Genomic DNA, 27,687 nt, shown 5'->3' with positions numbered 1-27,687 from the left:
TAGGTCCATGCTACCCACTCTAAACCAACCAGAAAATCTCCACTTTGGTCTATTTAAATATTAGAGTTTCACAAATAAAAGTTTAAAAACCAATGATTTAGGCTCTCTGGAAAGAGTACTACTGTAAAGTGCTAAAGAGAGTGGTTAAAAATGAGGACTCTGGCACCAGAATGTCTACATATGAATTGTGGCTCTATCAATTACCGACTGTGACATCAAGCAAATTGTTTAACGTCTTAGAAGCGCAATTTCCTCATTTGTAAAATGGGAATAATAACAGTAACTAACCCAGGGAACTGGGTGAGGGTTATCTTAGTTAAAACACATACATCATTTATAGTAGTATCTGATACACAGTAAGGGCTCCATGAATATTTGCTATGAACATTCACTGTTCACCCAACGTGTATCAATGTTAGCTTTTATAGACACTGTAAAACCTGAGGATCCTAAAGGTTATCACTACTCATTAAAGAACCAAAACATAGAAATAATTTCTGGTGTGGTGAGGCACTGCTGAACAGCACTTTCACCTACTAATGCATTTAATCACAGAAATTACCAGAGTCCTATACATGCATCGAGAATTACCTCCTGACTGAATAAATTCTGCTTAAAATGTCAGAGGGTAGGCTTAGAGGAAAGTTACCTTTCTTCTCTCAGTCAAGAAAATGGAACCCAAGTCCCTCTACCCAGTCCTTTCTTTCCTTAGCTCAGCTTCTTGCTTTGCTTCAGAAATCAGGCGATAGGAAGCATATGGAGAAAACTGATGATCATGAGCTAGACAGAGATGTCAGCTCCTTTCCTATACCTCCTGCCTGAGTCAAAACCTGGCATTTCAGTGTTCAAATTAGAATAAGCATCTTTGCTCATTAAATCTGAAAGGTCAGTTTTAGATGAGTCATGCCATGTACCACGGTCAACTTTAGGTCAGCACTGTTAAAAAAAATACTTGTTTGTTAACCATACACACTTACCACCCTAGAAGTGTCTATAAGGTAAAGAGAGGAGAATTTTTTTTTTTTTTTTTTGAGATATTCCACAACAGTAACTTTCTTATACAAGTGAAAAGAGCATCCAAAAGAAGCTGACAATTATCTGGCTGCCATGGCTCAAGAAAATCAGGACCCTGCATCTCCCAGCTGTACAGCAGGATTAAATTGTCAGGTCCTTCCCTGACTCTAGCTATAGTACTAGTCCCATGATGGGCATTAAAACGTATGCCCACCCCCAACCCAAGCACTCCTGGCAGCCAGGGGAAAGCTGGGAACAACATACCACTCACCTGGGTGACAGGCACAGTGCAGGAGTGAGCTATCGAAACAACCTGGTGAAGTCTCGCAAGGCCCAGCAAACTTGTTTACATTCCTCAGCACTAGAAAAGAAAAGGGAGGTTGGTCCCTGACTGATGAGAAAGATATAATACGCTGAAAAACAACAACAACATTGACTCTGCTTCCAATTTTTCTATAATTCAAGAGTAAATATTAACTATTAGATATGAGAATAAGTATAAGCCAGCCGTATGGTCCTTAAAAAATGGGCTTATAGAAAAATTGCCTAGGTTTGAATCTTGGCTCCACTGTGTCCTTGGGCAAGTTACCAATCGACCTCAGTTCCCTCATCTACTATCCATCTCATAATGTTTTGAGAATTTAATCAGTTCATATATGTAAAATGCTTAGGATAATAGAGCAGTGAACAAAATAGTATTCAACAAATGTAGGCTGCTGCTACACCACCACCACTACCACTTGGTTAAAATCTTTGACATAAAAACAAGGCAGAAACACCAAAGTAAAAAAAGCAAGCATATTCACCTAAGGCTGATTATTTTAATTCTACGAGCTGAGCTAACTTAGGTACCCTGGTTTCCTCATTCTCTTCCAAAGGCAGATTTTGTTTACAAAGCCCAGTCCAGCAACTAAGTCTCTATCAGTCATCGATTTTCTAGTTGAACAGGCTGCTCAGGGTTTCCTCCTGTGGGAGGAGGAGGTAGAGGAGAGAGGAAAGGGTTAAGGCCTGTAGAAAGGGAGGAGGAGGAATCAGAACTTGGTCCTCAGGCAAGCACTGAGATGCCTAGGCAGAATAAATAGCCCAATATTCATTTGACCCGGTTTCTTCCAAAGGCTTCCTTTGTCCAAACAGTGGAAAAGAAAGCTCTTTCCAATATGCTCACCCTTCTATGACCATCTGTGATTTGGAAAATCTCAGGAACTACAGCCTACAGCCTCGGTGGGATTCACTGTAAGAAAGCTCTCTCTCCTCATAATGATTAAACACCAGCGGAGGGAAATGCTAACAGTGATCCAACAGAAAAGGAGAAATGAGAGCTACCCCCTTAAGTGCCCACATCTGGATTTCCCTACCTACTATAAGGTCTGAAACATCATTAAGAACCTTGATTGAGACTCCAGGATTTGATTCAACAGAATATCCTAGACACTTGCTTTTAGTTGCTCTTCATCTGAAAAATGTCATGAAAACGAGGAAGGTCTTGAATCCTGCCATTTGCTCTTCATGAATTTAACATGCTTCAGTAAAGGCCCTACATTTCTCAGTGTATTTCCAAACCGATAATGACTGTTAAGGACATAGCCAGGGTGAGTGAGCCCTTATCATTCATGCTCCCAATGTCATGGAGGAGGAAGATATGGAACCCGAGGGAAGCCACTGTGTGGTGTGTTTTAAGGGACGAGGACAGTAGGATACAGTTAACCTTAGGACAGGGCTGGAGAATCAAGATTCTTTTGCTCTCCTAATGCCTTGCATGTTTTAAATTCTATCCTTCAACCAGAGATCGTGGTTTAATCTGGAAGGGAAATGATAACTCCAGCCTTAGCTTCTTTTGTGACACATGAGAAAAAGTATTAAAACCAAATGCAAGTGCAGGAGAACTAGATGAAATGAGGGACAGGCCACAGTATCCCCAAATCAGCTCAGCTTCTGTTCCCAATCCTGTCAGCAACTGCTTTAGTGTCAAGAGCTTCAGCCAAATGTTGAACTTAAGTGTCCTTGGTGATTAAGCCCAAAGAAGTGAATAAAAACAAAACAAAACAAAACAAAACACAAAACTCCTAAAATCTAGAAGTATTTTCCGCTTTCTGCTTTAATCCTTTTTCTATCTCTATTTATTTAAGGCTGACACTATATTTCTAGGCTCTATTTTCTGGCCTCTAGTCTCATAATTCCAATCCATTCCAGAGAAATGGAAAATGATGGCATGATTTCTTCTAGTCATAATTAGTGGTGTCTGGAAAGCAAAAATGGTATTTCAGAATGAAAAATCCCAGCTTTCTTCAAGTTGACCAATTAAAAACACTAAGGAATTAATTACCAGCATCATTTGAAAACAGGCTTGGACTTGCTGAAATGAAACTGAACCAGTTCACCCTCCCTGCTAGGATGGCAAACAAAGCAGCATGTTGAGGCAGGAGTTATAGGACCTTAAAACCAAAAGGGAGACTGAGTCATGCATGGAGCAGAAGGTTCAAGGGCAACACACATACTAAAGAGAGAGAATTTTTAAGGGGAGGTGAGCAACCTCAAACCCTTTCTCTAGCACCTAACATTACCTCTTACTTCTGTTCATTTCCCACCATTATAGCACAGCTTACTGTAAGGAGCTGCAAAACTTGTTTAGCAATGAAAGATCAAGTAGGCCAGGCTGGTAGTGCACCTTATTTTCCCGTATCACAGCACAAAGATCACTGATATTTTTGTTCAAAGCACTGCATTATCTGGGTTCCTCTCCTTTGCCCCAAGATTTTACTTAACTTAGAGAATGTCCATAACTTTTATTTCAGACTTACTCTATTGTTCTGTCATGTATATTAGCCCAGATGAAGAAATATGGGCTTGGTGGAGAATGTGTGGGTGGTTGCCTTAGAGCTGGCAAGAGACAAGCTCCATCTAGTTTTGCAAGTATGACATTCTTGCAGGTTCTTTTCCAAAGAGAAAGTTAACATTCACTGATTACCTACTATGTGCCAGATCTTTAGATTTCTACTTAGTAACTCAAAATAACACTCTGAGATTGGAATTACTAACCCTATTCTACAGATGAATAAGCTGAAGTAAGTGGGAACATTCAAACTAGCATCCTTGACTCTAAGCCCAGTCCTTTGCGGGTTCTCTGCAGGCCCCCATTTGCTCTAAGGAAATCAGAGCCAATATGACCCTGCCCTCCGACTGATCAACACTAGATGGAAAAGAGCAAAAACAGAGAGGGACAACTGTTAATTTTTTCCTCCCTGAGACAACTTGTAGATGGAATACTACTTATACTGGGAGGATTCATAACATAAAGAAATAAAATAATTTTGTAAGGTCATCCCAGCCAATATATGCCTACCTAGTAGAGGGGAAATCCCCTCTTCTGGCAAAATGTGTCATGAAGGCAGGCAGTCACATGCTATTTTCCAGTCATGCATGCCACTTGATCTATGGCCAAAAGTCAATTACTTCTGGGGCATGAAATTAAGCAACTTAGTAAGCTATAAGATAGCACTCAAAAGGTTTCATATTTTAACATTAACAAAATTACTAGAAATAATCTGGGAGGTGAGAAAGTAAACCAATTTATAAAGTGACATTAAGAAATCAGTTCTGAGAAAAGAGTAGCTCTTATGCCTAAAATTTATTTTCTCTCCCTTTTAAAAACTTGGTCTGGTTTTAATTACAAAAGTATACCACATGCTCATGAAAGAAATGCAAACAGTACAGAGGCTGAGAAAAAAGGAAAGTCTCCCTCCCCTCTCATCCTGATCCTATGGTATATCTTCCCAGAAAAGTAGCCTGTATAGATATAACATTTATGATAAAACAGCTTTTAAAAGTGCATGTTGGTTCATTTACAATAGCATCAAAAAGAATAAAATATTTAAACTACAAAACGTTGCTGCAATAAATTGAAGACACCAATAAATGGAAAGACAATTTGTGTTCATTGGCTAAAGACTCAACATTGTTAAGATGTCAATACTATCCAAAGTGATCTACAGATTCAATGCAATCCCTATTAAAAATCACAACTGATTTTTTTTTTTTTTGGTAGAAATAGAAAAAATCTCCTAAAATTCATATGGAATCTCAAGGGGCCTTGAACAGCCAAAATAATCTTGAAAAAGAACAATGCTGAAGGTCTCACATTGCCCAATTTCAAAACTTATTACAAAGCCATAGTAACCAACATGATATGGCACTGGCAAAAAGACAGACAGACAGACAGACAGACAGACAGGACCAATGGAATAGAATAGAGCCCGGAAATTAAACTCTCACATACATGGTCAAATGATTTTCAATAAAGATGCCATTCAATACAGAAAATGGCAATGCTGGGAAACCTGGATAGCCACATGCAAAAGAATGAACTTGGACCCTTTACATATATTATATACAAACACTAACTCAAAATGGATCAAAGACCTAAATGTTAAGACCTAAAACTATAAAACTCTTAGGAAAAAACATGGAAAAAGTTTCATGACATTAGATGTGGTAAGGATTTCTTGGATATGACATCAAAAGCACAGGCAACAAAAGTAAAAATAGATATGGAGAAATGAGAACCTTGTGTACTATTGGCAGGAATATAAACTGGTATAGCCACTATAGAAAGCAGTATGGAGGTTCCTCAAATAATTAAACATAGAATTGCCACATAATCCAGCAATTCCACTTCTAGGTATCTATCTAAAGGAACTGAAAACAGGGTCTTAAAGAGATAAGTGTATACTCATGGTCACTGCAGCATTATTCATAATAGCCAAGACATGGAAGCAACCTGAATGTCTATGAATGGATAAATACAATGTAGTATACACATACAATGAAATATTATGTAGCCTTAAAAAGGAAGGAAATTAACATATGCTACAACACAGATGAACCTTGAGGACATTATGCTAAGTGAGCCAAAAAAGAACAAATAAATACTGTATGATTTCACTTATATGAATTACCTAGAGTAGTCAAATTCAAAAAAACAGAAAGCAGAATGATGGTTGCCAGGGGCAGGCGGGAGTAGGGAATGGGAAGTTATTGTTTAATGGGTATATACATTCGGTTTTGCAAGATGAAAAATTCTGGAGATTCACAACAATGTGAATTGTACTTAACATTACTGGATGGCAAACTTAAAAATGGTTAAGATGATAAATTTTGTATTTTATCAAAATTAAAAACACTTTAAGTGTCACTTTTGCCCTTTATAATATATCTTATGTTTTTCTGTATTGTGCACTTTTTACTTCTTTTTTAGTGTCACTTACTGGTATAGACATACTGTTAATTATTTAACTATCCTCTTTTGATGGGCAATCAGAATATTTCCAGGTTTTTTTTTTTTTCACTATTACCAACTGCATTGCAACACTCGTCCTTGGACCTATAAATCATTCAAATGGTATGAATATAAGCCATTGCTTAAAATTTAGTCCAAATTTTTAAGACTCTATAGACAGAAAAAGGAATATCAGGCAAGGTAACACAAAGTTACAAAATCCAATTTAAACTGCTGTCATTAATATTATCAAAGTTCATAATCTTTGATTTAGTGATTTTGAGGAAAACAGTAGAAAGAAGGAAAAGGCTAGACTTTCTATATTATCAGTAATACTGAAAAAATGAAACAAACGAATAAACAAACCGAAATAAAAAGCAAATGCCTATTAATAGAGGCACACTGTAAGGAAATCAAGCAGCACCTATATAAAATAATAATTAGGAAGACTTATATAGCTATTATTTAAAATGTTTATTATGTTCACAGTAAAAAAAAAACCACTATGTACACTTAACATTTTAATGGGGCTGTAAGCAAGTGGCTCATGGGCCTAATGCATCCCAGGGAGGTGCTTTGTTTAGTCTGCATGAAATGTGAATTTGAGTATCTTTATGCATGGTGAAATTCTCCAATTTACTGCACTCTATATCACTCTATAATGTTTTACAACCAATGCTTCGCCTATTTAGGCACCGGTATTCTTGACCTCTGAATATGGATGAGAACTGAGAAGGACTTCAAAAAGGAAAAGACCGATCTCCTACAGGGTAATGGGCTGTCCAGTGCATCTTTCTTTTGGAAGAAATAATACTTCCTCTTACTCATTAAGATCTTATACCAATTAATACATATGTACAATAAAAATTTTAAGCACATATACGGCACTGTGGTGTTTTCCCCAAGATTGGTTTCCAATGCTAATTTGTGCGAGTCAAGGCTACATGGACAGTAAAATGTGAACATACAAAAGGCACACAAGAAACATACTCCTGGGCAGATCTATAACTAAGATGGTATAAGAAACAAAGATATATTGTTTCTACACACCCCAGCGGCTGTTCATTCTTTAAAAAACAAAACAAAACAAAACAAAAAAAACCCCACACCAGCATCACTTACCTAGTGACTTGTTTGTGGAAATCCGTTAATTGTTTATGTGTCACTGTGACAGCTCCAACAGTTGTCTCCTTTGGCAAACCTTTCAAGGAATTCTCTAACCATCGACAAAAGGTCTATACCGAGAAGAGAGATGAGAGTTTTAAAAGGAGGCAAGAATTACTCAACTGGGACTCTACAGGTAGCAATAAAACCCCACAAGTTTTCCTTAGTAGTATTAGTTCCCCCAGACCTGGAACCAAAGATAGGGATTAATAAAAGTACTATCTTTAGACTTTCCAACCCTATGGGGGTTGGAATAATTTATAAAGGCGTGCCTAGACTTCCCTTCAAAGGGGCAGCAGGCATCATTTCAGAGAGAGCCCTTCTATCTTGGAAGGGAAGTCTCTTCCGGATGATGCTATTGTTCTGTACCTGTCATTAAACTTATATAATATTCTAAAATTAAACAGCAGCCAGAAAACTCTTGAGTGTAAAGATCAAAGGCAATCCAAAACAAAGGTCAGTTACTAGAAAGAGCAGAAAGTTGAGTATGTAAACATGTCACAAAGTATGTATGTATGTAATATAAATCCAGAATCTTAAGGCTTTTAAGGTCATCTCTCTCGGAAGCCATATTGGTAAGATCATTTGTGATAATTGACCATTCGTCAGGTTAGAAAATTTCTGTTGCTCACTCTTGTTGCTATTTAAAAGAATTTATTTATATCCAAGTATAGTCTCTTTATACCTTTCATATGCACAAAAATTGCTTGTCCTTACCCCCTGCCCCATTACTTCCTTCCTCTTCAAACTAAAAATCAAAATTCTAGAGAATTCTTCTGGGTTCTTATTTTTAGCTAAATTGTTCTTTGAGTCAGCTCTAATTTTTCTTCACGCCTTTCTTAAGTAGGAAGTATAGTTTGCTCATAATTTTTGGCTCACTGTTTTTATATTACATATTTTCCCATTATGTTGATTTATGATCATAATAGACCAGAGCAAAAGTAAATATTCCACTATAAATGCTTTTTAAAAGTACTGCATAATTCTCCAAATGCTGCCCCCAAAGAAGACAACAACTCAGACAAAAACAAGCAGGTATAAAAGATTCAGGAAGAACCCCTAATTGACAAAGTTTTAGCATCCAAAAATCGCCCATGATTTAAACTATAGTATCCCCCCAAACAAAAACAATAAGAAACTAAAAAGCAAAAAACTAATTAGCTAGCATATAATGGGCCTTATCATCCTCCAGTAAAGGAATCTGAGAAATTTGGTTGAAAACAGTGAATAAATTTGTTACAGATGGGTATACAACAAAGAAAGGGAGGAACAGAATAAAGGGCTTTAATTTTAATAGTTCACTCAAGTGAAGAGACAAAGCTGGTATGTTATCTTCTACTGAAAAATTTGTGAACTTTGAAAATGGTGTAATTAAGAAAGTGCTCAAGAATGTAAATTTTCTTTAGACTTAAATCCTTAATTACAATTTCAATTGGTTTAGGGTACAGACAACCCAAATTTATGTGAGTTCCTTTAGAAAAACTCAGTCGTAGTTGATTTTATAGAAAACACTTTAAATTACTTGATAAGTCGTAGGTACATAGTAAACTCTTAAGTTAAGAACACATGGCTACCTGGTTTCTATTCCTGCCCAAACTTGCTATTTTCATTTTCTTGTTCATTAGCACATAACTGTATGTTTACAAATCTAGAATGTTTTTTAAAATTAAATTTATTTAAGTCTTTTGTTACCTGGGAACCAAATATATTTCTAAAAAAGTGAAAAAGTATAGAAATTTTATTTTTCATGTCAAGGACTTTGGGGCTTGAACTTGTTGGTCTCTGGGGCTTGCAGAGGAATTTCAGGAAAACACAAAAATATTACTGTATCATACTGAAATAGAATATATGTATTGAACAACTAGCAATGGAAACTATTGGTACTATTCATTCCTGAAGTACTTGAACTTATATGGAAGATCTGCAGAGCTATTTGATAAAACCAAAGTAACACAGGAGCCTCAGAGTTTGATGTGTAAGAATTAAATTTCACGTGGCCGTTCCTAAAGTATAAACCCAAAGAAAATGTTAGAAACCTATTAAAGTGTCCTTACATGTGACTGTTTTTTGTCTGATGAGCCAAAGATCAAGTAAAGCATATGCTGACTAAGTCAATACACAACCAGTCACAACCGCATTTTGGAGATGAACACACAAATCCAAGACTAGGCAGAACTTCTGGCTCGGTCATATCAGAGTCCAGCAGTAGAAGTGCACTCCATTTTGTGAAACTGCTGAAATTGAGGCTAAGAACTGCCATCAAAGATATAAAGTAGGAGACACTAACCATTAGGATATAAATGGACTTAAAAATTTTAAGTTACTTATGTATCTGGACTTTTCTGTTCCAGAAGACAGCTCACTTTAACTAGGTCCAACTGTGTACTTTTCTGAACTGCTTTATATTAATATTAAAAATAACAAATCTGATTTTAAAAATAATTTATAGGCTATGGTATACTTTACCACTATGCTCAAAACTTTCATGTAGTACACATAACCTGATTTATGATCACGTGGCCCAGCACTGAAACTACTTGGAGATTATTGGATAGCCTAAAAAAATTTCCATGCTCAGGTGATAAAGAACCAGAAGAACCTGGTTCAAGAACTGAAACAAGAAGCAAATAAATCGAAAGGGGAAACAAATCCAAGTACATATTGAGAGCTAGTTTTATACCTATATGCCTCCAAATGCTCTGGCTAGGGAACCATACAGTGCTATCTAAGGAGCCTGAAGTGAACACTTCCTGAATAACCTGTTAATACTGTATAACTGATAACATGGGCATGTCTCACAAGTGAACAAATTTCTCACTGGCCAGCCGCACAGCTAATTTCCATGCTTAGTATTCATTTCTGGTAATAAATACACCCCATGACAGTGATACAAATACACTTTGGAGAACCCAATGATAAATTACTGCCCCTCTAAAGGCCCCTTCATCTAACAATTAAACCTAGCAATATGCCTAAATTAGGTTCTACAACATACAACAGGGCTAGTTTCAAAGTTATTGTTGGCGTCAATGAATCAAAATTGAGGACTAGGAGAATGGATTCCTTACGAAAATAACCTTACCGGTCTGTCAACTTGCATGATTTCCCACAGCACTTCGGCCACATCTGGTAGGGTATAGGGGGGGAGACAAAAGCAGCATGTGTGGAGCAGCTGGCTTACAAGTTGCTGTCCAAGCTGGTTCATCACCTGTCCAATCAGTTCTTTCCGTAACTCAAAGTCTTCTTCATGCTGTAAGAAAATAGGAGCCCTGGGTGAGTTTTAATTTTAACTTTCCAAAGACCAAGTACTCTTTCTCCTTTAGTCTTGCAATATCTCTTTCCTGGTTAAGAAAGTATATTATACAACATCTGGATTCACAAAATCCACTAAATGTCTTGTCATTAGGAAAAAAATGTTAAGAGTTTAGTATCAAGGAAATGGGCATGAGTTTCAGCTGAGATGACCTTAACTCTTAAATTTTTCATGCATAGAAGGCAGAAGACAAACGGTTAAAGATGAAGGGTAGCAATTTCCTTAATCATTTCTTTCTGTGAAAAAGTAACAAAGTAACCCTTTTTCCTTTTTAAAAACCAACTGAAATAAGAATCAAAGACTTGTATCAGGTATCAAATACATCTTATTTTTTTCCTTTTTATAGTCTTTGAATACACATATTTCTAACATCTTGAAAAAAATAATTTTACTTTTTTATTCTAGCTATTTTTATTTCTCTCCTTTTATTGCCAAACTTCTTAATAATAATTAAGCCTAGTCACATACTTGCTTACTTGTTCACTGTTCTCCCTCACCTTCAATTCTACTCCATATCTACCCAAATCTACCTTTGAAAACTTCGTGAACCACTTTAGCACTCCAGCCAAACAGGTCTCTTAATTGTCTACTAACACACTTAGTGCTATCCTGACTTTCTCTGCTCATGGTTTATACCCAGACTATCTTTCCCACTCCAATCCATCCAAATTCTACATATAGTTTATGGTGCCACTGAGGGCCCTCCTCTGCCACAAAGTTACCTCAACCCACATCTTTCCAAAGAGCTTTTTCCCTCTCTGATCTCATAGCAATCATGACTTATCGACTCATCTGACAATCGAATACTGCCTTCTTGTTGTCTTTATCCCTTCAACTAGACAACAAATGGCTTGGTAACAGAGATAATTTTAGATTGTTTTATACAACTTACTGCATTTAGTATAGGTTGTCTTAAATCTAATAGTTGATGTTTTTGTTAGTGAACGATCCACTATACTACATGCCAACCAATGCAGATCAAATAAGGAGACAGATATCCCTAAGGAAAAGAAGAAGAAATATGAGAAGATAGTGAGCTGAAAAGTAGAAAAGGCACAATGTTTATACTCACATCATTGGCTACCCCTGTATGGATGAGGTCTCGAAGGAACCGCATGACGCTACAATTGGCATCCCGGTGGTCAAGGGTAGTAGAAGCAATGGCCCACTGTAAGATAGGGATGACCACCTGGCTCCTCAGCAAGGTAACAGGGCTACGTTGAATAAACCTGGTGTGGAAAAACAGGTTAGGTATAAATGACAGTTATAAAAGTAGCCAGGGTAAAAGGCAAAACTATGGAGACAGTAAAAAGATCCATGGTTGCTACGGTTTAGGGGTGTTGGGGAGGAAGGGATGAATAGGTGGAGCACAAGGGAATTTTAGGGTAGTAAAACTATTCTGTATGATACTATAATGATGGATACATGTAATTATACATTTGTCCAAACCCACAGTAGGTACAACACCAAGAGTAAACACTAATGTAAACCACAGACTTTGGGTGATAATGATGTGTCCATGTAGGTTCATCAATTCTAATGAATAAACCACTCCAGTGGGGGATGCTGATAGTAAGGAAGGACTGGGGTGGGAGAAGCAGGAGATATATGGAAACTCTATACTTTCTACTCAGTTTTCCACAGGCTTCTTAGATCTTCGAACCCCCAATAATTTAAAAAATAAACAGAAATAAATAGGAAGGAAGGAAAGAGGGAAGGAAGGAAGGAAGGAAAGAAGGAAGGAAGGGATGCTAAGCTCCTCAAGGAAAAAGTTGAGGTGAAGCATGACATCACAGCAGCATAAACAGTTACAACTACAGGGGATTTTAGAGACTATCTAGTCAAATGTTTCTACTAAGCTTATTTTTACTGTCTTGTGCATGTCCCCTGTTCATGACAGGAACTCAGCTACCTACCTCTGCTCCTAACCAACTTTTTTTCCTCACTTACGGCAATCGGTATTCTGGTTCAAAATTTAACTGAGTTATGAATTATTAATATTAATCTACCTACTCCATTTACCTCACTTCACAGAGAAAGAAACAGTCAGTGTTAGGTGACAAGACTAAGCAGTAAGGGGGGTGAACAGTAAAAGAAAGGGTTGTTCTTTAGAAGGACTGACCTGGTGGCTAGCCTGAACAGGTCATCCACGGTGTCAGGGTGATTCTGGAGCCCATTCTGCTGTTCTAGGAGCTGAAATGTGGGGATGCACAGTGCCTAAAACAGAAGTGATTTTAAAACAAATGCTTTGTATATAAATGCCACAGCATTCAGATCTCCTAAATGTCACAACATATCCAAAGGGAACAAAGAGGGGAAGCACGGACAGGAAAAGACAGAGACTGTGATGAGAATCAGATCAAGAAAAGGAAGAGAGAAATCTTTCTCGGTTGATATGAACAGTTTTCACATATGAAATCCACATTTCAGAAATGGTAGAGGGTATAGATATTAATTGATGAAAATGGATATATGTCATTTCAAAGTTTTAGAAGTTTCTAAGTAAAGACTATGCATATATCCTAGATATGGTTAGTCCACTAAGGGAATAGATGTGAAATTCTAATCATAATATATGAAATAGCAGATGAAATTTTAAGGGAAAGATATCTTGAGAAAAGGAGCATTGTAATTTAATTCCTAATATATTTTTCCCCTTTTGCAACTAGGAGGGGGAAAAAAGAAGTACATGAGGAGTCTTTTCCAATGCTTGCTATTTACTCTAAGTTCACCCCTGCTAAGTAAACTACTTTATTGGCTGTTTCAGGCAGGAAATTAAAAATAAAATCATGCTTGAGCTTAGAGATCCTTTATTTTAAATCCATTTGCCTACTCCCCACTCCCCACAAACACCTATCTCTGGAGTGCATAAATTAGGCAGTAATATCTGTAATGATCGTTACATTTGTGTGGTCAATCTCTCTTCTTCTCCTAAGCAGTCCTGTCCAGAGAACAACTAGGACGTTTTTCTACCTCTCTGTTATTAGGAAATCAACATGCCTGGGGCAACAGAATTAAAGGTCGGTGAAGAACACACTGCTGAGCCTTTAGACTCTCTAAGCCAAACACTTCTGTACTCTCCAAAGAAAATACACCTGGAGCATGTCTAGGAGTCCCTGCCGACAGCCCTCTTCCATGCCATACTCATCCACGAGGATACTGCCAAGGTACAGGAAACAGGAATGCTGATGGACATGGTACACATTCACCATCTGCCAAGGGAAAAAACAATCAGTTCAGTTCTTTACTTTTCAATAAATATCAACTTAGAAAGCTGTCTAGAAGAAATTTAAAAATAGATTGTTCTCTTCTCTTTAAGACAACATACTAAAGCTTGTTGGCAACATTTTTTGAAATTGAAACAGGGCTCACTTCCTCAATAATTTTCAAGTACTCTAGACTTCTTTTGAGCCTTTGACCTTTAATCTTGCCAAAACAATGTTACAAGAGAATTATATAATACTTCAAGCTAGAAGCAATTGAAGAACTATTATCCAAGGCTTGTGTAATATTTATAACATCATAGCATAGTATACTCTAATTTTCTAACATCTAAAAGTTGCTCTTATGTGCATTAAAAATGACTTAAAAAAATTAGTATAGACATAGCAGGGACAAAAATATCAAACGCCTTCAACTTAGAGGAGATTGTGAAAGTGTTGTTTAAACTGTGAGTTACTCTTAAACCCCTCCGTTTAATCTTTTAAGTAAAAAACAGTGTTTCCAATTAAGATACCTGAATTTCAAAAGAACAGAAATTTTAACACAACGTACACATTTAAATTGAATAATTTGTTTAGGAATTTTACCCTACTATCCTCCAAAAATTAAAAGGCTTCTACACATGCATCTATTTATAATGCCATTATAACACATGCATTGATTTTATTATATAAATTCAACTCTATGAACTTGATAAGGGTAGAGTAACTGACTCTTACCAGCATATACCATGGAAAGAACCTAACATGAGAACTATCAATCTGTTCATTGTTCTATACTCAAAAACTATATGTTCTACTTAATGAATAATGATTTAAGCCAGGAGTTGGCAAATTTTTTCTTAAAGGGGCAGATAGTAAAATTTTAGGTTTTGCTAGCCGTACAATCTTTTAACTACTCAACTTTGCCACTGTAGCACAAAAATGGGCAATAGACAATACATAAATGAGTAAGTATAGCTATACCTCAGTAAAACTTTATTTACAAAAACTTTACTTATAAACTACAGGCCCACTGGCTGTAGTTTGCTGATCTCTGATTTATGGTACTTTTAAGAATAATTTTCATGTTTGTCACATGTGTTGACTTTAGAACACACTTCTATATGACGTGTTACTCTACTCTATTGGGTTGGTCACATATTTAATTAGCAGGAAAAAAATTAAAGTCGTGAGGTATCCTCCAACAGCAAAGGGGCATTAAATCAGGTTATATTGAACCCAGAATGTATTTCACCAAAGAGAACCCTTGACCAGAGGTGGACACAGCCTAAATACAAACTATATACTGTTGTACTCAGGATATAGTAAATATAGAAAATCACCAGAAATTAAATACCTGGACAAACTTTAATCAAATTTACAATTTAAGGAGGCACGGTTGTGCAAGTGCCAACTAACACTGAACTAGCATGACCCTGACTGAGGGTGAGTTTTTCCTTTAAAGTGCAGAATTTAAGGGGACATTCACTATCAGGGTCAGCTCCTAAGAGTGTTCGCCTCCTAAAATCTGCAGTTGGTGCCCTGCCAAAATGGAAAAAGGTCACTTCAGGTTGGGTAGGTGCAGTCTAGCCTAAAGCCTTGTTGTTTTCCTCACAGAATGAGTGCAAAATTTAAGAAAGTCCTTGCTCAGAGTCCTGCAAATGAAAGACTGGCACCTGGTCTTGCCTCCCTCAATTTTGTGCCCCTTGCACCTCACTTGCCTCAATCTTGTTCTGGCTCTGCTATAAGGTTAACATCAACACAAATTACTTAGCGAACTAAGTCACTAGTCATGGGTGTCTCATATAAAAGTCTAGATAAGATCTTAAGAGAACCTCATACAGTTGCGTCACCATCATAATCACATATCGATCTTGGTGAATAAAAGAGTCAAATTTATATCCTGACAAATAAGAGACTTATGTGAACAACTGCCTATGGTCAAGATAGAAGAAAATCCCTTTGGGTCAAAAAACAGCAAAGTTTAACTTGCCACATTTTAAAAAAGGAAATTAATATAAAAATGTTTATCATTGCTATATAAAAGTTGAGCACTAAAGTCATTCTCTTTTCCTAATTTTACACTGGAATGTAGTGCTAATTAGACTATCCCTATATAGAATATACAGGCTGTTTCCCTCATAAGACAACACACCTATCAAAGCCACTACTTATCTCTTTCAAGTATTTTTTCCTTCATATTTGATAAATACAAAGTATTTCACATTTTATCAGCAGAGTTTTTGTTCTAAAGGCTCCTTTTTCATTCTGCACACTTTACATTTTCCTCTTGTGGAGAACTTACCTGTGTGACTAGTGGCTGTAGCAAGGCTGCAGATCCTTTGCCTACACAACGAACAGCAAAGCGGAGGCATCTGCAACAACGCTCTACAATTCGATTATCAGCCCGGTGCTTATTTAGAGTCTCAGATAAAACTGGCCATATCTGAGTCAAAGGTAAAAGAGCACAAGACAGAAAATAATGAACAACTAAGAGCTTAAGAAAAAATGTTCCCAAACTGGTAACATTTAATTTGGCTTTTAAATAATTTGGAAAAAGCTTCCTTTTATAGGCCTGATTCTGGCTGGTGGGTATGTATACACATGTGCAGAGATACAATACATTATTTATCACTAAAACACAATCATTTCTTATGAGAAGCATGGTAAATATTAAGAACATGTGTATCTTTACCAAAAAATAAAGATACACATTTTCCTAAACTTTCAACTTCCTGATTTAGGATGGGAAGAATCAGGATGAATTATAGAGGAAGAGATGTTAAAAGATAGTTCTAAGGGATGGAAGACCTTGAACAAGAGAACTAGAATTAAGAAAATGACATTTTTTGATATCATTGAACACACAGGATATCTGGTGTTTCCTCCCAGAATCTGAAAAACATTTCTCAAACCATGCCTTTTGATCCTCACATTACCCTTAGTGGAAAAAGCATAAGGGAAATAAGCTATCGGTGGGGAAATCAAAGCCATGAAGGTTAATTGGCTTTGTCAAAAATTTTTTGCTAGTCTTGATCAGGCCCCCTAGTAACTCTAGGATTTTCACAGTTCATCTCTCCCTACTTCTTTGGCCTCTCAATGTATTTCCCTATAGCCTGTTTTCCTATGAAACCTATAATCAAAAACATTTATTTAGATTGTTCTATTTCTCTTTTCATTGATATTTAAACTGTATCAACAAACTGAATTTTCCTCTGAACCTAGAAGAAAGTACCTTCTCACTTTAGTTACTCACAATATTGTAAAGAAAAAGGAAAAAAGCCTTGTTCCATAGGCATATGTTAGCACTTACTTCCTGTATGACTTTTTGGCACGGATGATTCTGTCCATTTTCCACAATGGGATTGGTGTGTCTGGTGGAAGGCAACAGCCCAAATCAGTGAAAGAAGAGCAATTTCACTGAGAACCCAAAGCCCTGCCCATTAGTTTATTTAGTACCAATTTCACCAAAACAAACAAAAAAAACAGATAGTAAAGTTATTTTTATGACTCAACACCTCTTCTTTCTATTCCACTGAAACAAACATGAGCACATAGTTTAAATCACTCTTTTTTTTTTTTTTTTTTTTTTTTTTTGCCACCTTTAAGCTACTTCTACCAGAACATGTAAACTCAAACTAACTGCGTCATGAATTATGACAGCGGGGCACTTACGACTACCTTTTTCATTTTTTCCCCTTTATAAACCTGAATATGAAGTCTTTTCCAAATTAATAAATATATACAGGTTGTCTGAATCCACTGAGAAACCAAGAACTGCTCCATCTCCAGCATTAAGTCAAAAGCTTTAGGAACTCTATAGTCTACCAAATAAGTTTCTCATGATTCTAGTCTGACCCCAAGGATGCACAATATGGGCCCATCTGCAATATGTTAAATCCAACTATTTGTCTAGTTCTAGAATCCACTAATTTGAAGGAAAGCAGGGGGAAAAACTGTATGATTGATTACCAATCTCTTTATAAATGAAAAGAAACTCTTTATACAAGGAAAGCATTACACCAACTCAGAAAAAGATACCTGTTGACAAGAACTAGTAAGCTAAAACAATGCTTATTTTGATGTATTTCACAAAGGCTTTTATGCAACTATTACCCTGACATCCCAGTTATACCTGCAGGTCTCACAAATTATAAATTATGTAACTCAAGATCACTCTTTGAACACTGTCATTCAAACGCTTTTTTAATTATGAGGCTCCTCTTGACTTCAAAGAAGGATTAATTTCACCTGGTCACTGAAGAGGCTTATTTCTTTGTACCCACACACTATATAGTGTGTCTGAGTGTGGTCCTTAAAATAGCAAGCAGCAGCAGCATCACCTGTGAAGTTACCAGCAATGTAATTTCTTGGGTCCTACCCAATCAATCAAACACTCTGGGAACAGGACCTAGCAATCTGTTTTGATAAGCCCTAATGGTGACTTTGGTGCACGCTAAAATTTGAGAATCACTCATCTACAGACAAGAAGAATTAACTACATTTTAAAAGTCTTTTGACAAAGGTCTACCAAAAACAAATTCTTAAAATTTGCCTTTGCCCCAAGACTTCAGGTAATGGCCTTAGTCTCCTGACAGATTATAGGAGGTAAATGGAAATTTGAAGAAAAAACCCAACACTTGCTAACTTTAATAAATGGTCTAATTTGAGCTCTTAACCCAAGACAGGCCTTCTTACCTAAATATTACTGCAAGACGATCTAAGAACACAGTGGGATCTGAGGATATGCCGTTGCTGGGCTCCTGAGACAAAAGCTGAAGAGACAGACATTAACACATGGTTGTTATACCTGGAAACACTGCAAAATATACTCTTATACATCAACTTCTGTCTCGATCTGTTTTTTTCTTGAAAGTTACTCAAAGGTGCAAACTTTTAATTAATATCGCCAAATTACTTTCCTCCATCTTACTGCTTCCTAACCAAGACTAAATATTACTAACATTTTACTATATGATCATTGTGTAGTAGAAAACATCATTTAATTTTTTTCCATTTACTTTATTATGATTAAGATACTACATATGTTCTATATTAAATTATAAGTTATATATAACATGTATTACATAATTATATTCACATTTCACTTTCTATTACAAAGTTTTAAAATTATAGTTTTATATTTCAAGAGATAAAGCAAGATGCCCCTTATTCTTCTTTCCTAAAATTTCTTAAAATACTTCCACCAGCATAATATTACAGATGAACTTTAGAATCATTTTGTCAGTCTCCTAAAAATCCCATTAGTGTGTTCATTGTTAATGAACTATAATGAAATCTGAGAAGAGCTGACATTTTTACAATATTCTTCATGGATATTGGGTAGGCAATGATTTTGAATGCTAACCTGAATGGTATTTTCTCCATTATATCTTTTAAATAGTATTACTGGTATAGTGAAAATCTACTGACTTATAGACTACTTATTCCATGCATACAGCTTTGATAGACTTTTTAATTTTAATAACTTTTCTGTTCATTCTCTTGGCCTTTCTAGGTAGATGAAAGATCACTTGTATAATAATTGTCTTTTCCTAACATGTAAACATCTTATATTTGTTTCTCTCCCTTACTTAATTTGACTCACCTTTTTCAACGCCATAACCTGAACAGAACATAGTTCACTAAGACATTCAGTAATCTTATCCAAAGGTAATCTGGCTAGAACAAGTGCTGTCCCTAAAAGACAAAGGAAGATACAAATGAGGAAAATAAAAGCTGAATTAAGGTAATTCATTGGTCTACATAATATGGTTAATGGAAAAGGTTGACTAACTCTATTCTTTTAAAAAGATCAGCACTGTTTTTTCAAACCACAATATTTTGTTATTGATGGATGGTTTTTCTTTATTTGGTGTAGCCGACCATACTGACTTTCATACTGACATTTACAACTTAAGTTAATATTAAATTATTTCTCTTTGGCAGCCTATCAGTTTAAAAATGTTTAAATATATTTTCCCTTTCAATTCTTCAAAGACTTAAAATATCCTTCATAAAGCCAATGCCAAAGCTATTTTTATATAGCACAGTACAACAGTTCTCGAACTTCCCAGAGATTCTGATTTAGTGGGTCGAAGAGAGCCTTTATTTTTGATAAGCACCATAGTTAATTCTTATCATCACAGAAGTTGAAGAAATACAAACAATTTTTTTGAAAGAATGGGCTGAAATGAGATTTAATTCTAGTTCTACCATAACAGAATCTATGAGTTAGGTAAGGCATTCTCTCTGGGCATCAGTTTCTTTATCTGCAAAATGGTACTAAAGCACCTCCCCCAAATCCAAAGGATGACGTATGAGAGTAGGTCCCTTCTAAGACAAAAATCCCTTCAGTATGATTCTTCTCATCTCCTAAAATTCCATTTGACAAAACAGTAATCGGTCTGTAAATCTTCAAACCTAAATAAAAAACTGACCTCATTTTTCCTGACAGTCTATTAGCCATGGATGTGTGGACTTTTATTTAAAACTCAGGGGGAGAAAATCTAACTGAAATATAATTTTTCTCCTTTTAATTCATTCCTACATAAAAGAATGTTAACTAAAAATGTTTTGTATTATCTAGAAGATACCACTGAAAACTGGGATGCCACTCTATTACAGGTTAGACATCACTTGAGCATCAAGGTTAAATTTCACTAGAAACTGACAAAATAGCAATGATAACCACAGTAGTAGTTACGAAGAATATCTGAATCTGATTTAATGCCTTATTACCTATGCCTATGAAGGGAAACAACAAAAATTCATGCTACCAAAAAAAAAAAATCTGTCTTAGAAAATGCAGTTACACTGGCTGTAAAGGAACTTAGACATAGAAGTGAGAAAGAACAGAGCTAGTTCACATGTAAGGTCACCCAGTCTTGCCAAAGCTGTTTGCCACTCACAGAGGCTTAAAAGATGCTGCATGGATCATATTACCCAGTCTTTTATTTGCTATACCCTAGTCCCCTCTCAACTACCAGCTGTAAAGACTTTACTATCTCTCAAGATACCCCAATCTGTTTTCAGAAAGTTTGGTTATAAAGCATTTTCTTTCTATGAGCCAGTAAATTGTCAACAGTTGATTACTCACTCACAGAATAAATCTACTCCCTTTTTTATAACATAATATTTCGAATATTTAAAAACAGCCATCATGTTTCAAGTCTCTTCTAAGTCTTTTCTCCTAACCTTAATATCTCGAGCTCCTCTATTACTCTGAGCTTCATCACCACTCTGCCTCTAGATAGGCAATCACTCACTAAGCTGATTAGTAATGGTTAAAGACCATTGAGAGACCAACTTACAGAAGTGATCCAGGCACACTACCTTTAAATTTCCACTTACCTCTTTGGTATGGCAATGCTTATATGATCTCCCTTTTTATTCTTCCTCCAACTCAAAAAGGAACTATTTTTAGTTTGAATGTGTTATCTCCATCCACCCAAAATCTAGGTCTGTGCTATACATATTGTAAGCAGTTTGAATTAGTTATATAGCTTTAAAATATTCTAAGAATGCATGTACACATAATCAACACCCTCTCCTCTTGAGTGGAAAAGCCACCTTCCCCATCACTAAGTACATTGCAACTGAAAAACCAGGACATGACTGATATAAAGTAACTCCCAGAAGTGGCTTAGAGGAGACTGTTCCTGGTTAATAGCTTAAGTGAATACCTTTTAGCAAGCCCACAGCAGCTTCTGGAGACAACATGAAGGAATCGAGGGAACGCGCAATCTCCAGGAGTCCATTAAAGTGCTGAGCCATGTGGTCTCGGCAGACAGAGCAAATGTTATGAATGGCTTTGGCTGCAGCAGAAGCCAGAGGCTTTTCGCACAGGCCTTTCATCAAATAGCCCAACACAGGGTCTAAGGAGAAAAGCCATATAGTAGAGATTACATATTTGAAACTTAAGGAAGACTTCTAGTTTGTTAGAACAGAGGTTTTCATTCCCTTCTAAAGCAAAAGAACTATTTTTAAAAATAAAATGTGTTCAAACTCCAATATATAAAACATATAAAAATAGAACTGATCTCACTGACATAGTGTCAGGGAGCCCCAAATCTTATCTATACATCTTCCATTTCTTTTCTCATGGCAGTCAACTACTGCTCGTTGCTAGGGCCTCACAGAACACAGTTTGAAAACCACTGGTAGATATGATCATCCAAGAATTAAGAACAGGGTAATGAAAGAAAGAATGTAAAACTCAGAGAGCACCATTATATTCAGAGGTGAATCACTTTGTAAAAACAGCATACATTAATCAAGACAATGACAGTTACTCAAAGCTGACACTTTTATACTTACTTCTTTATAGTTATAAAAGGCCTTAAAAACTTGCAGATGGATCTTTAGCACTTCTAGAAGAATTTGTTTATTTTGCTTTACCAAATGTGAATAAATGTTCCAAGAAAACTGATTATTAAGGTGAATTACCATAAAGCAAATCCTACTTATCTTTTACCTTGCTTTATAAAAAATGTTTTTCTATGAAAAATCATGTACAGAAACAAAAAAAGAAACATATGTTACTTTTTAAGCAAGTGTTTCAGTCAATAAAAAAGATCATGTGTAAAATAAAATCAAGTCAAAAGGTGGTGATTTAATAAAGATAAGAACAGGAAGCACATCAAATTGAGTATTTAACACTGAAAACCCCTCTCCTTTGCTTTAGCATATTAGTTGCTTATGAGTTAGAACCATACAAGAGTCTGATTAGCTCAAGCGTATACCAAAGGCTAAAAAGGCAGAAATGTTCATTCTGAAGCACGGAACTGGCAGTGAACTTTCCCCTATCTAGAGATTTAATTTTTCAGGTCCCTTCTCCAAAGTCTGATCACATTGTTTTATCAACTAAGTAATAACTTAGAATATCTACTCTTGGCATCTAAAAACATTCTACTTATCAGTAAAAGAGAGAGCAGGAAAACAAGAGTAAAAATGAGAGAGGAAGAAGAAAATCAGAAAAATCGGAAGCGGCAGCTGCTTAGAAGAGAGTTCACACATACCAAGGAAGTGAGGATTTCGATCAACCACTTCGCTCATCTCTCCAACCAATTCAATGCTGGTGTATCGCACAGCTGTATGTACAGTCTCTGGGAGACGAACAACTCCTTCTAAGACCTCCACAAGTGTTGGATTATTCTCCCTGAGTACAGAAGGCAAGCACTCACAGTTATTGATTTCAGAGGTTAGGTTCTGGCCAAGTAACAGGCTGCAATGACACAAATCATTGCTAAAGGGCTTCTTGCTAAATAAATAATCATTTGGATATAAGTGCTTAACACTTGGTATGCAAGTTTTTTAAATCCTCAAAAAAGGGGAAAAGAAAGAAATGGAAGATATCTTTGTTTTAGGAGAAGCATACTGCTCCTTAATCTTCTGAATGCCAGTGAAGAGTCTAAAGACACAGCCTGCTATCAAATAAGGCTCTTCGAATTAGACAAGCAGGCATTTACTGTGGATGAATGTCTTCTTTTAAAGAATCTGTTTTATTTATTCCTATATCTGCAGCACCTAGAACAGTGCCTGGCACATAGTGGGCACTCAATAAATATTGCTGAATGGCTAAATAACGAATAGTTCTCACAGACTATTTTCTATTAGTTGTTATTCTACAAAAGATTTCTTAAAGCTGGATACTGGAAACTTTAAGAACAGGTAAGCATGGTGGGCCAGTTCACTAACTAAAGGAACAAGAACACAAGCTGCAAGAACAGGTAAAGGTACCCTGACTTGAAATATGAGGGAAGACTAAAGTTAACCAAATACTTTTCACAGCTCCATGAAGTTAATTTTTCCTTCTCTTTTTTTCATTCCCCAAGAATACTAGCAGAAGTTCTTTAAGCAGAGTAGAGGACGCCTTCAAAGTGGTAGAACACAATCCAGAAATGAAAGATGTTTAAAATATAAATAATATCCTGGATTAGAGGAAGAGCATTCCCTGCTGATAAACTAAGTCTTTTAAGTCCTTTATAAACACTAAAAAATTACAATCATGCAGTTGGCTTGAAATGTAGATAAGCAAAAAACAAAATAAAATCTAGTGTCATTTATTTCCTAGGGTCACTAAGCTAATTATTGATATCCTCTACCTATCCTTTTTCACAACAACACTTATCAGTTAGAACATTAGTGATTTTAATAATCTTCAGGCTGTCACTGAAGGTTCCAAAAGACACCAAAATGGGTTTAAGAGCCAATAGTATAGTATGTAATTCACGACCAGAACTTTTTAATAGAGAAAAACAAACCTACCCTGTGTCCTTGAATATTTAATGGATTAGAAACAATGTAAGATTTCATTGATTAGGCCTTGTAAGGCAGATAAGAAAGAAATACTGTATTTTACACAAATACATGCTTTATCCATCTCTCAAATCAAGGCCCTGGATAGAGAGCTCGACTGCAGGTATCTGATTATAATATAAGAAAACTTGACAAATATTAGCATCGATTTAAAAACTCACGGCACAAAGTAAACTGTTTTTGGAAGTCATGTTAAAATCATAATCAGAATTTCTATGCCAAGCAATTAGCAATCAAATTCTAATAATTTAAAATTTCCCAATGACAATGACAAAAATAATAACTGCCCTTTAGATTTTGCTACTCTTTTAGGTAAAACAGTGCCTATGTCTTGCCTCTCTGAAATTCACAAGTAATTATCTAAGACAGAAAAAAGGAGAACAATGTTTTTGATTATACCAGCTTTCACAAAGGATCCTCAATTGGAAAAATAAATCAGCATTCTTTTCCTAGCATCAAGAACAAAATAATTTTAACTCTAGGAAATGTGGTTAAAACATGGATATTAGCAGTGCATGCTACTCTGGACTAGATCTGGAAGTCAGAAGACTAGACAGAAATTACAGAAGTTCTAAGAGTTTCCAAACATATACCGCATGAGAAAAATGGTGTAATTTTCCTTCCTTTGATATTTAGAGTTCCCAGCAAAAGACTTATTAGACACTCACGGATCAACACTCTTTGCTATAGCAGCCATGATAAAGAGAACCGCTTCTGTCACCTCCCAGGGTGGGTTGCCTTCTTTCAGAGTAGAATATAACTAGAGAAGAAGAGGTGGATTACGGATCCATTAAAAGGAAAACAGAATAGAATTCCAAAACAAATAAAACAAAAACTCCTGTTAAGTTAAAATAAATCCAGCCCCTTGTTTCTAAATCTAAAAATTAATTGTCTCTTGGAGCCAGGGGAGAACATTATTTTCACTTTTCACAGCTTCGCTAATTATTAATCCATAAGTAACTACTAATTTAATATTTGAAATAAACCCATTTAGGTTCCCAAGAGTATACCAAGATTATTGTCTGCCCCCAAAAATGATTATTACGGAAAAAACAAAACATATTACATGAGTGTCTTTTCCTGATCCTAATAATACCTGATAAATACATAAATACACTTAGAATTGAGATACAATGTAAATCCTCTCTCTATATATTGGCTTTACATTTCTATTGTTTTTTTGACTACTCTGCATCAACACTAATAGTATAGATTAAATTCCTAAAAAGTAACTGTCTAAAAGCACCTATTCACAATACCATGTCCAAGCCGGGCGGAGGGGGAGGGGGGGTGAAGATCAAGCAGAATATTCAGAGATATCCAGAAATTTCCCAGGGATATTCATCTATGGAATGTGACTGGGCATTAGTCTAAATAGGATTTCAGTAGTCGAATAACAGAAACTGCTAAGTAAGACAAAATTATTCTGTTATAGGACTTCACAGAGCCTTTAATCCACTATTTAAGTAGTTTCCCAATTTTAATTGATAATAGAATCTTTTTTTGCCAAAGAATATCTCATGAGACTGGTATCCCACAGAATACATCCTGGACAATATTGATGATTTATGTAAATCTGTATACTGAGGCCTAGAGAAGAATAAGTTAATTTGCTCAAAGCCACAAAGCTAGTGAGAAAAAGAGCTGAAATCTGAACACAGTTCATCTGAACCTGTTTTCTGAGAATCCCCAACCCTCTGTAGTTACATCTGTAAACATATTTTGCTTAATATAAAGGAAAAGTTATAATTTTATTAACTTTCTAAATCAGATTATGCCTCAAAATATACAAAATGGTTGGGTTACAAAAAAATTAAGTTAGTTCAGTATTGTTGATAAAGCATCAAAACTAGTATTTCAGAGCCCAGAGCATGATTGAGCAATATGAAAACCACTTGAAATTATGCTTATGTTAAGTGATGTGGAATGGTGATGATTGCGACCTTATGAGGTAAAGTGTTACTCACTGATTGTCAGGAAAACCACAGGACTATGAATCTTCTACTCTAGTATAGTCACCTCTGGGATGAAACTGCACAGGAATCTAACCGTAAGTGTGGACAAAGGAAATGCCAAATAACTAAAAGAGTTGCCAGGAGTTGGTACATAATCATTAAAGCAGAAAAACTTGCTATTTTTCCTGGCTAGGTCCAAATTCCCTACAAGTATCCTGGGGGCTTTAAAGTTTATCTACGATCTTCCACTCCAACTAAACAAGTGGAACAGCTCTCATTAGCAAGAGTCATAGAGCCAACCATAACTGAACCATCCACAGACTGCAATTAGTTTTTAAGATAGTAAATAAACAGAGCTACTATATGCCAGGCAGTGTGCTAGGCACCTGCATATCTATTATCCTACGTAGCCATTGAGACTGAAGAAAAAGATGGAACATTTACAGAAGACACAGAAGTGAATACAATTAAAATGATTATTAAAACTGGTAAGAATCTCCAAATGGGCTTACCTGAGCAAAACACTCCATAGACCCAATCAGGAAAATCAAGTCTTTCACCAGGTCTGATACCCTCATCCGAAACTCGCCAAAGTCATCAGTCTCCTCAGGAACCCCCTCCTGAAATTTCAAATCAGATAACATTTTAAACTTCCTGAGACTTTCACTGACCTCTAAAAAATCAAGAATAAAGAAGAAAAAGCCATTAAGCAGTCCAATCCCAATGAACAAAAGATAAGTCACCTAAATCATAAGGACATTTTACTATAGAACGTCTCCCAAACTTTTAGGGTATGTCAAGTCAGTACAACCTATTCTCTACCAGCTTTACTATAAGAAACTCTATGACTTCATTTTTTTTTTTCATTTCCAAGTGGTAGGGATGGGAAATGACCTAGAAGATGTGGTAATTTAAGAGTTAATAAGCTTGGTAAGATCTAGCTTTTTAGTACTAAACAAGCCTCTGAAGCTTTATGGTTCAAGATCTACTAAAACCAGCCATTAAAACAAACTTGATACAGAATAGAATTTTAGACTTCAAAAAGAATTTTAAATAGGTGAACAGCTATATAATAAAACAAGTATTATAAAATTTTAATGGTAGAATTTAGGTAGTAGGTATACAGATATTCACTATAAAATCATTTCACCTTTGCTTATTGAAATTTTTCATTTAAAAATACAGAGATCATTCACATTTCATGTTTCTTAAATATTTCTTATTCTAACATACTCCTATGAGTAAACAAAGGTTTACCAATTGTGAGATGGTTAAAAGCATGTATAAGAATCTTGGACCATAAAATCTGAAAAAAAAGCCCTAATTACTATTGAGAATTGTTGATCTAGCTCAATCTCTTTGCTTTAGGATGAAGAAATTATGATGATGAAAATGATGGCTGTCTCAGATGAGATAATGAATTATAAAGCACTATACCTACAGGTG

The 27,687-nt window shown here is 35.8% G+C and overlaps 1 protein-coding gene across 2 annotated transcripts in view; it reads right to left on the bottom strand.

Moving 5' to 3' along the window:
* TNPO3 (transportin 3) overlaps nucleotides 1-27,687 on the bottom strand; it is a 74,531-nt gene that overhangs the window by 1,411 nt on the left and 45,433 nt on the right. For both annotated transcript variants that reach the window (XM_006910530.2, XM_025045832.1), the window contains exons 9-22: nucleotides 26,754-26,861; nucleotides 24,955-25,046; nucleotides 22,987-23,126; nucleotides 21,652-21,843; nucleotides 19,575-19,666; nucleotides 18,665-18,741; nucleotides 17,280-17,340; nucleotides 16,272-16,412; nucleotides 13,859-13,975; nucleotides 12,886-12,980; nucleotides 11,836-11,992; nucleotides 10,533-10,700; nucleotides 7,409-7,521; nucleotides 1,286-1,375 (exon numbers count right to left, since the gene is read on the bottom strand). In XM_006910530.2, coding sequence (XP_006910592.1) covers nucleotides 1,315-1,375; nucleotides 7,409-7,521; nucleotides 10,533-10,700; nucleotides 11,836-11,992; nucleotides 12,886-12,980; nucleotides 13,859-13,975; nucleotides 16,272-16,412; nucleotides 17,280-17,340; nucleotides 18,665-18,741; nucleotides 19,575-19,666; nucleotides 21,652-21,843; nucleotides 22,987-23,126; nucleotides 24,955-25,046; nucleotides 26,754-26,861 — 1,614 coding nt within the window. In that variant the 3' untranslated portion in view covers nucleotides 1,286-1,314. The remainder of the gene's footprint in view (nucleotides 1-1,285; nucleotides 1,376-7,408; nucleotides 7,522-10,532; nucleotides 10,701-11,835; nucleotides 11,993-12,885; nucleotides 12,981-13,858; nucleotides 13,976-16,271; nucleotides 16,413-17,279; nucleotides 17,341-18,664; nucleotides 18,742-19,574; nucleotides 19,667-21,651; nucleotides 21,844-22,986; nucleotides 23,127-24,954; nucleotides 25,047-26,753; nucleotides 26,862-27,687) is intronic.

This window comes from Pteropus alecto, unplaced genomic scaffold (assembly GCF_000325575.1).
Source record: "Pteropus alecto unplaced genomic scaffold, ASM32557v1 scaffold22, whole genome shotgun sequence".
Classification (NCBI taxonomy): domain Eukaryota; kingdom Metazoa; phylum Chordata; class Mammalia; order Chiroptera; family Pteropodidae; genus Pteropus; species Pteropus alecto.
This window is presented reverse-complemented; position numbering and strand designations above follow the sequence as displayed.